The 9,940-nt window shown below is 34.9% G+C and overlaps 1 protein-coding gene across 3 annotated transcripts in view; it reads right to left on the bottom strand.

Annotated features, from left to right (window-relative positions):
- Positions 1 to 1,583: 1,583 nt before the first annotated feature.
- APIP (APAF1 interacting protein) overlaps positions 1,584 to 9,940 on the bottom strand; it is a 37,540-nt gene continuing 29,183 nt past the window's right edge. For 2 of the 3 annotated variants that reach the window (XM_011965527.1, XM_011965526.1), the window contains 5 exons: positions 9,094 to 9,142; positions 7,610 to 7,727; positions 7,148 to 7,283; positions 2,551 to 2,718; positions 1,584 to 2,032 (listed from right to left, as the gene is read on the bottom strand). In XM_011965527.1, coding sequence (XP_011820917.1) covers positions 1,933 to 2,032; positions 2,551 to 2,718; positions 7,148 to 7,283; positions 7,610 to 7,727; positions 9,094 to 9,142 — 571 coding nt within the window. In that variant the 3' untranslated portion in view covers positions 1,584 to 1,932. Of the gene's footprint in view, positions 2,033 to 2,544; positions 2,719 to 7,147; positions 7,284 to 7,609; positions 7,728 to 9,093; positions 9,143 to 9,940 lie in introns of all 3 variants that reach the window. The other variant, XM_011965528.1, reaches the window with a different exon arrangement.

Here is a 9,940-nt window from a genome sequence, read left to right as displayed (position 1 = left end):
TAGTATATGACAGGTACTGTGTTAAGTTTACCTATTTTCTCTTATTTAAATTCTACATATTTATTATTCGTATCTGAGCCTCAATTTTCTCATCTAAGAAAATAGGTATAATATCTATCTCAAAAGACTATTATGAGGATTAAAAGGGATTTTAAAAAACACCAATATTTATTGAACATCTACACTGGATTAAGCATTGTGGTTTGTTCCCCCACATACTTTATCTTATTCATTAGCTGCATTTTAAAACAAGGAAAATGAAGTTAACCAGAGGTGGCTAAAACTATTTTTCCCCAGTGGAAGAACCTCTGCCAAGAATCCAGAAAACAGGCTGAGGGCAGTGGCTCATGCCTGTAATCACAGCACTTTGGAAGGCTGAGGTGGGCGGGTCACATGAGGCTAGGAGTTTGAGACCAGTCTGGCCAACATGGCAAAATCCTATCTCTACTAAAATACAAAAATTAGCCAGGCCTGGTAGCACGCCTGTGATCCCAGCTACTTGGAAGGCTTAGGCAGGAGAATCACTTGAACCCAGGAGGCGGAGGTTGCAGTGAGCCAAGTGCAGTGAGCTACTGCACTCCAGCCTGGGTGACACAGCAAGACTCTGTCACAAAAAAAAAAAAAAAAAAAAAGAAAAAACAAACAAACGAAAAAACCCAGATACAGGCAAGGTTGTAAGGAAAAGGGAACCCTTACACAGTGATGGTAGGAGTATAAATTAGTGCAAACATTGTGGAAAGCAGTATGGCAACTCCTCAAAGAGCTAAAAGCAGAACAACCATTTGACCCAGCAATCCTATTACTGGGTATATACCTAAAGGAATATAAAGCATTCTACCGTAAAGACACAAGCACACAAACGTTCACTGCAGCACTCTCCACAAGAGCAAAGACATGGAATCAACCTAAATGCCCATCAGTAACAGAATGGATAAAGAAAATACGGTACATATACACCATGGAATATTATGCAGCCATAGAAAACAACAAGATCATGTCTTTTGCGGGAACATGGATGGAGCTGGAGGCTATTATTCTTAGCAAACTAATACAGTAACAGAAAACCAAATACTGCATGTTCTCACTTATAAGTGGGAGCTAAATGGTAATAACTTATGACTACGAAGAAGGAAACAACAGACACTGGGGTCTACTTGATGGGGGAGGGTGGGAGGAGGAAGAACATAAAAGATAACTATTGGGTACTGACTGAACTAAATACCTGGGTGACATAATAATATGTACAACAAACCCCTTGACATGTTTGTCTATGTAACAAACCTTCATGTGTGTACCCCCAAACCTAAAATTTAAAACAATTTTAAAGAAAGTACTTTCGATTACATCACTGGTTTGATCAAGATCTGTTTGGTTAAGGGAATTTTGAGTTAATACCACCTGATCTGAATTTCACAACTGATCCCAAAATAAAATGAGTGCCCTATTGTAGACTACAGGGAAACACTAAAGTTAATAGGGGAAATCTATTAACATTAACATTGAGGGATAAATTTGGACTTAATGTTTCACATATATTTTCTGACACCAACATTAAAACAAGAAAATGCTCATTTCACAATGAGGAAATTTTCCAATGAATTTTATTATCACCAGCATCTTTAAAAATTAAGAGGAATTTTCTGAGAGTATATATAAAAAAGAAATTAAAGGCAAATATTTTGCTGCTAAGGATTTAAAAATAAACAAAAACATCGAGTATAAAATTGTCATTTCACTGTCCCCTCATTTAAAATTATAAGAATATAAGCAAATAACATCCAATGTCAGAAGAGATTCAGGGTGACCATTTGCAGTATTTAGTGGCAAATTAGTAGCATCATGAAAAATTTCAATTCATTAAAAAAATAGCTTTTATTTAAATAATAATTATGTTGAGCTTTATCTCTGTATATAATTAGACTTCCTTTCGGCTTAGACAATTCCATTTTCTCCAACTGGGAGCTGTGAAGGATCAAGTCCTACTTTCTTCATTGATATGGCAATATCAAATAAATAGTCATAACACTCACACCTGTAAAACAAAAAGCAAAAAGAACCAGTATTTATTGAACAACAGAGTTCTCCAATCCTAAAGAATCACATTTCTCCTCTCTTACAGTTAACTCTGCTTTGTTCCTAGTACATATTTTCTCTCAATTCTAGGCCAAAACTTTATTTTGCCCTCAACATTTTTAAAACACAGAAAGGAATCATATTAAGTCATGCAACTATATTACATACCTCTCAGGAAATGAAAGAGAGTTTAAAATATACTGCCTACATAAATTTACACTTTTTTAAAACTAGATGTCACTTTCTGAAATAGAACTTTTGTAACTTGGGATCTGTGTCTTCTTCCTCTATTAACATTCCTAGAGCCTTGCCAAACAATAGCTCATCCAATCAATACTTCTTCATGAATGAATATATAATAAAAATAAAGTATCTAGAAATAATGATAAACAATTTAAATTTAAACCAACTGACATACTTTATTTTCTTTCACATTTAGCGGGTGGTAACTTATTTCCCATGTTGATTTACACTCACATGGTTTTGGCCTTCTCCCATGTTTCCCCCCACACATATACTCCATGACGTCTGACCAGTACTGCACAGGAGTCTGGGTATTCATTCATTGCATGAGCCATTCGATCTTTGAGGTCTTTCTCCTCAGGTGTATTCTCAATAATGGGTACCACTAACATATCATCATATCTGTAAGACAAAACAAGCTATTTTTTTCCATTAAAAAAAATCAAGCATTGCTATGTATACAATATGTAATTTTTTCAAGTAACCAGTTAGACACGCTCTTTTTATGAACAGGATATTGCGTGTTATTCTATGTATCTTGTATAACCATCTCTACCAAAAGGTATCTTGGTAATGTGTCAGGCTTGGTCTAATCCTAAACCTAAGTGGTGGAAATTTGTAAAATACAGCAAAACCTAACAAAGAAATCATCAAGATCATGCAAATGTTTCCTTGAAGCAGGGACAATCATAATATTTACACAAGGAGATGGCAAATGATATATTTCAGAATCAGAAGCATAGAAAAGATTAAAAATTGAATTATATATTAAGAATTTCCCAATAATACAAAATCACTGTATTTCATTTCTGCAGAACCCCAAAGTATCTGAGATAGGCAAATCAATAAACACAAGCATGGTTTGTGGCACTAGTATCTCAGATACTTTGTAGTGCTAAAACTTAAAAAAAAAAAATTTCTAGCTAAAGTATTCAGAAATTGCTACTGCAGGGCAAGCATAGACTAAGTAGTCATCATGTGACTGATAACTTGGCCAACCATTATCATTAAGAGTATAGAGCTGCCCATTACTTCACTTAAGTAAAACAGAGGTAATTATAGAATATCCTTAACTATGGCTGAGTGCGGTGGCTCATGGCTATAATCCCAGCACTTTGGGAAGCCAAGGCAGGTGGACTGCTTGAGCTCATGAATTCAAAACCAGCCTGGCCAACGTGGTGAAACCCTGTCTCTACAAAAAATACAAAAATCAGCCAGGTATGGTGGTGCATGACTGTAGTCCCAGCTACTTGGAAGACTGAGGTGAGAGAATGGCTTGAGCCCGGGAGGCGGAGGTTGCATGAGTCAAGATCGAGCCACTACACTCTAGCCTGGGCAACAGAGCCAGACTTAGTCTCAAACAAAACAAAACAAAACAAAAAACAAAAAACAAATCCCACTATCCTTAATATTGAAGGAATGAATTGCTAGTCTGAAATCTTTCCTAATATTGGCCAAGAGAACCACAAACTTATATTTTTCTCTAGCATGCACTCAATAGTCAGATATATTTTCAGGAGCAAAATAATTTCACAGCAAAATAAGACCTGAAAGGGAATTCAAGCCAATCCTCCCACTTTACAAACATGACACTGATCCAGACAAGTTAAATGAGAAAGAGAGCCAGGATAGCCCTTTGACCCTCAAAGAGTATTGTTTTCACTGTACCACAGAAATGCTGCTTCTGAAAGGGAGTACAATTATAATATAAATGTTATGTATACGTATACCATTATACAACTATAATATATGTATACATATATATTATATACACATGTATATACATATACATTATACAGATACATATGTTAACCTTCCCTGGTAAGAACTAGTACAGTCATGACAGAAACCATGTTTCTGTCAATGTCAGACCACAGATATGATAGTGGTCCTATAAGATTATAACGGAGCTGAAAAACTCCTAACCTGCATGGACCTGGTGGACTGAACAAAGGGGGTGAACAGGGGAATAAAAGATAAAGACAAGAGAGTACGTTTGGAAGAAGGGGTTGGGGACACCTTGCCTCTAGTGGACAAGGGCCCTGAGCTTTACATAGCCCTCCATATTTATTGGTAAAAGAGACAACGAGAAATGGGGGGTGATGTTGGGGGGGTGATTGTCAGGCAGCTGTCAGTCAGCCATTTGGTTCACAGCAGGCTTGTGAGACTGTATCCTTCAAACAATAGGTGCTAGATTTCTCAACAGAGAACTTCAAGGAGCCCTGTGCCAGGGAGTGATGTCGCTCAGCAAACCTTTTGGTGGCAGGCGCAGGGTGAGTTTGTTCACATCCTGCATTCATGATAAACAGTTAGCTGTTTGATCATACAGCCTCCAGTGGAATGCTGAGTTGGTCACGATCCCTTTGGCATTTTCAGCTCCCAACAACTCCTATCGCCTAATGACCGCTTAGCTGTCATAAGGTTACAGCACCACATATTATGCAAATATCTGTGGTGATGCTGGTGTAAAGAAACCTACTGTGCTGCTAGCTCTATGAAAGTACAGCATATACAATTATGTACAGTATTTAATACTTGATAATAATAATAAATGACTATGTTAGTAGTTTATGTATTTATTACACTATAATTTTAAAACACTATTTTAGGGTGTACTCTTTCTACTTATATAGTTTTTAAAAAGTTAACTGTAAAGCAGCCTCAGGCAGGTCCTTCAGGAGGTATTCCAGAAGACGGCCCTGTTATCACAGGAAACGTGAGCTCCATGCATGTTACTTGCCCCTGAAGACCTTCCAGTGAGACAAGGTGTGGAGGTGGAAGGCAGTGATATTGATGACCCTGACCCTGTGTACACTTAGGCTAATATATGTGTTTCTGTCTCAGATTTAAAAAAAAAAAAATTTAAAAAGTTAAAAAAAAATTAAAATAGAAAAACTTATAGAATAAGGATATAAAGAAAATATTTTTGTATAGCTGTACAATGTGTGTTTTAAGGTACTATTACAAAAGTCCAAAAGTTAAAAAAAAAAAAAAAAGTAAAAGCTTGATAAACTAAAAAAGTTACAGTAAGCTGAGGTTATTAAGAAATGTTTTCAATAAATTTCGTGTAGCCTAAACGTACAATGTTTATAAAGTCTATAGCAGTGTAATGTCCTGGGCCTTCACATTTACTCACCACTCACTCACTGATTCACCCAGAACAACTTCCAGTCCTGCAAGCTCCGTTCATGGTCAGGGCCTTAGACAGGTGTAACACTTTTTATCTTTTACATCGTATTTTTTTACCGAACCTTTTCTATGTTTAGATACACAAATACCTACCATTGTGTTGCAATTGCCTACAGTACTTTGTACTAACCTGCTATGCAGGCTTGTAGTCTAGGAGCATTAGGCTATACCATATGCCCTGGGTGTGCAGTAGGCTATACCATCTAGGTTTGTGTATGTACACTCTGCATACACAAGCAATGATGAAATCACCTAGTGACACATTTCGCAGAACATATCCCCATCCACAGTGACATGTGACTGTATTTTAAAGATGTTCTTTATATAAAAGATAAACTTAAAAAAAAATACAGTAGATAATTTTAAACTCCATCCTTTCTTACCTCATCCAGCTGTCATTGCCCTTCTTTTGATTAGACTCAGGATTCTCTTCAAATTCAGACACAATAACACTGCCTCCTGAGCTGTGATAATGACTCTATTACTCATTTCCCAGCTAGGCTCCAACAAAATTGCAAAGGGCCACCATGTTTGGCCTCCAACAAAATTGCAAAGACTCTCTTATGCCCTGTTCCTCTACCTTACCTTTTCCCTCTTTTCAGAAAAACTGATTCTTCTGATCTATTTTTATTTCTTCATCAAAACAATAAAATTCATATGAAACTGATAGCACCCATAAGGCCTCTCCTTCAGCCCCAGATATGGAAGAGGCAATCTGGGACTCTACTTTCCTCAGTATGTACACTTCTCTTAATTTAAATATTTAACTTTTGTAAATTGGTGTTTCACAGTCCTGAGGAATGCTTTAAGCACACAATAAATATTAACTGAAATCAAATCAGTATCTCAGTGCACTAGTTTAAACATATACATTCCATTATGTGCAGTAAGAATATGATACTGTAGTAATAACACTTTAGTAAAACGGGCACCGTTTTCCTCTAAACAAGGCAAGGTAGGATCAAGCCCTTTAGGAAATTAAGAGTGAAGGTTCAGGAATGAGAATGCTAATAAACTCAAATGAAATGCTTAGCTTGCCCCTGAACACTGAGAACATGTTTCTTCATGCCATTATATTCTAGAATTACGAAGAATTACTACACTTTTGTGGACTGGTGAATTTATTTAAACTGATCTAGAATGGTAATCTATACTTACTATCCATATCACCTTCCACACTGAAAAATTCTAAAAATACAGAGATCTACTTTATTAAGAAAACTTACATAAATATGAAAATATTCCAGAAACACTAAAATAAATCATCATGAAGTATAAACTGTAGTCACTGCTCAAATTTCTGAAGACCAAAGTGAAGGTGAAGAGATCTTTGGGTGCCTCAATATAGGACCATAGTCTTTCCATAATGGTAGAGCTCTCAGTCAAGATTTTTTTCAGTTTACTTAAACAAATATTTCATTATTCATATTGCTAATTTACCATGGCTGGTATAGGGGCGGGAGAGGAGGGAAGACATCCCATTTGTGTCATGAGAATAGGTCTGGAAGTGTAATATTAAATGGAGTATTATTTAATACAGATCCCATGACATCTCATTATACGCATAAAATGATCAGTATTCTATTTATCAAAGAGAAGGAAGAATTCTTTTCAAATTATTTAAGAAAAGGAAAAAAAATACCTATAATATCCTCCGGAAGTACATTTCTTTATTCCTTTTATCATCTCTTGATGTGTAATTTTAAACTCCCGTCCTGGAAAGAGAAGGGTGGCCATCACAGCAGCTTTAGAGTGGGTATGAATCACTGCACCTGCTCCTGGAGAAGGAAGAAGAAAGCTGCATGCTCAGTGAAGGCCGAATTACAGCTTTTAAAGAAAAAAAAGGCCATATAGTTATACATATATATATACATATGGTTATGGGCTTATTTTTCCTGGCATGGAATAAGTTGGTGGTGGGCACCACGGTAAGTGGAATAATGGACCTTCCTCATAGGTTGATGTGAAAACTGAGTAAGTTCATGCACTTAAAGTTCTTGCATATGGTGGGTATCCAAGAAATGTTAACTGAAATAATAATTACCATTATTTAGAGGAGCCTGCTCTGCAAATATTCTTTATGTTGAATACATTTTCTGCATACCTCTCATTGTGTAAGCATTCATGAAAAGAGGAGTACACTGGCTTTTTTTTAGCTTCTTAGATGGCAAAGGTCCACTTATGTCCTTTTCATTTATATCACAAACAAACATGTCTTCAGGCTATTTATAGAGGGAAAAAAAGAAAAAAAGAGGGCTTATAAAATACCAACTAGAAATGTTTCTTTTCTTGTGTACATATACACAAGAATACAAGAAAGTGTTTATCTATAGTATACATACTTGTGTATATATTTAGTATACATATACAAAGAGTGCTAATATATGTATATATTTAATTTACATTTTAAATATATAATTATAGTTTCTCAAAATAATTTAACAATTTTGAGAAATAAAAAAATGATTTCTACTGGTAAAAATATTCTCAAAAGTTTAATATAAATCTCAAAAATTAAAAAAAATTTGAAGACAAAAAATGATAAGGAAAATTACTATTTATGTAATGATTTTACTGCTGTCATTTCATCAATTTAGCTTCTCAACTTTGCCCTATAATTTCACAACTATATTTCAGAGAGCCTATATAAAGAAATCGACATTCCAAAGACGGGTGTTAAAATTTTTTCTCCACATTTTGTAAAATAAAACCAAAATTTTGAGTAAAATTTTCTAACCCTTGAGAAATTTAGCTGGTACTCAGAAAGGTTAATCTCAATAAGGTATATTCTTCTTAAAGCTTAAGAAATTATGTAGATCTCCCGGTTTTTCTTTTTTTTTCAACTTTTATTTTAGGTCCAGGGGTACATGTGGAGGTTTGTTACACAGGTAAATTGCATGTTACAAGAGTCTGGTGTACAGATTATTTTGTCACCCACGTAATAAGCATAGTAACTGACAGCAGTTTTTCCATCCTCATCTCCTCCCACCCTTCACCCTCAAGTATTTCTGATTTGTAGCTTTTATCTGCCAAGGTTTATCAAAAAACTACAATATAAATGTTTTATTAACAAAGCAGCTTTTCTTTTTTCTTGTATTAGAAGTTAAATAATTATGTGTTTGCTTTAACTAGATTTGGGGTATTAGTCCAGCATTAACACAGAATGAGACTTCTCAAAATCTGAAACAAAGTTTCATAACTTGAAATCTCGAAATTAGAATAACTTTGCTATTACGAAATATGAATTAATTTGTTTCATCTGAGACCATCAATCTGATTATTCCACCAGCCTGATAAAGATCGTAGTGTTATAAAGCTGCAAAGTCATACTTGTTCTTTACTGTGATTTAAGACTGCACTATTCACTTTTGCCCCCTATAGGCTGAATAAGATTTCAAAACATACACTGGTTGTATGGAGGATATCTACCACCTTAAAAAACATTTAATAATTACTCAATAAATGTTTGTTGATTAGTTATTCAAATTGTTGTGATAAAATGAACGTTTTCTCTTAAAATTAATTCCATTTCATAAAACAGTAATTAAGAAGAAAAGACACTGAGGTTAAAGAATCCCTTTATCATACCTGAATTCGTTCCTTTTGCACTCCTGAAGGAGCAATGTAGATTTCATCGCTGGCAACACAAAACATACAAATTGGTATTTATTTATTTCCTGCTTTTGCACAAAGAAAAGTGTATCTTCACAGTCCAATCATGCATGTTCTTTATAAATCAAGCAATACAGCCAGTTGCTTGATTTAATTATGGATTTTGGCTGCATAGAAAGTAAGTCAAACTACATCAATGCCTTTGTAGTGCTGGTGGCATAGTAGAATTATTAGTTGTTGCTTTTGTCTTCCACGTTTTCATATATATTTATTCTTTTTATAGTGCAAAGTTGGTGGTAACCAGGTTTTTGTCCAGTTAGGGGAATAAAAATCTGAAAACATAAGTCTTCGGTGTCTTTAAACATGAATAAGCAGAGTTTAACCTATGTGAAATACAGTTATTCTAAAATCCAATCTGGAAAATATGCTCAATAGAAGTATATTTCTGTCATGCAAAGAATCAGGTTTGATTTATTGTTCGAAATGCTCTTATTAAACCATGAAGTTCAGAGACCTCTGCTGGACGGTTTCTTAAATTACTGTATTAACACTGGGCTACTTTTTGGATAGAATCACATGCTTCCCATTTGAAAAGCACACATATCTTGGAAAAAATTTAGTAAAAAGCTAAAACAACTAAAAAGAGTTCAAAATATAAGAATGGCTACATGTGAAGATCTCTTTGTTACAAGATGTTGGACTAAGGGAGATGCTATAGCCTACCATTTACCACAAGGTGCTCTCAAATTTGATTTGGAAATTAATTTCTTTTATTTTTATTTTTTATTATACTTTAAGTTCTAGGGTACATGTGGATAACGTG

The sequence above is a fragment of the Mandrillus leucophaeus genome, unplaced genomic scaffold (genome assembly GCF_000951045.1).
Source record: "Mandrillus leucophaeus isolate KB7577 unplaced genomic scaffold, Mleu.le_1.0 Scaffold73, whole genome shotgun sequence".
Classification (NCBI taxonomy): Eukaryota; Metazoa; Chordata; class Mammalia; order Primates; family Cercopithecidae; genus Mandrillus; species Mandrillus leucophaeus.
Note: the sequence above shows the minus strand (reverse complement) of the source record. Positions and strands in the feature narration are given on the sequence as shown.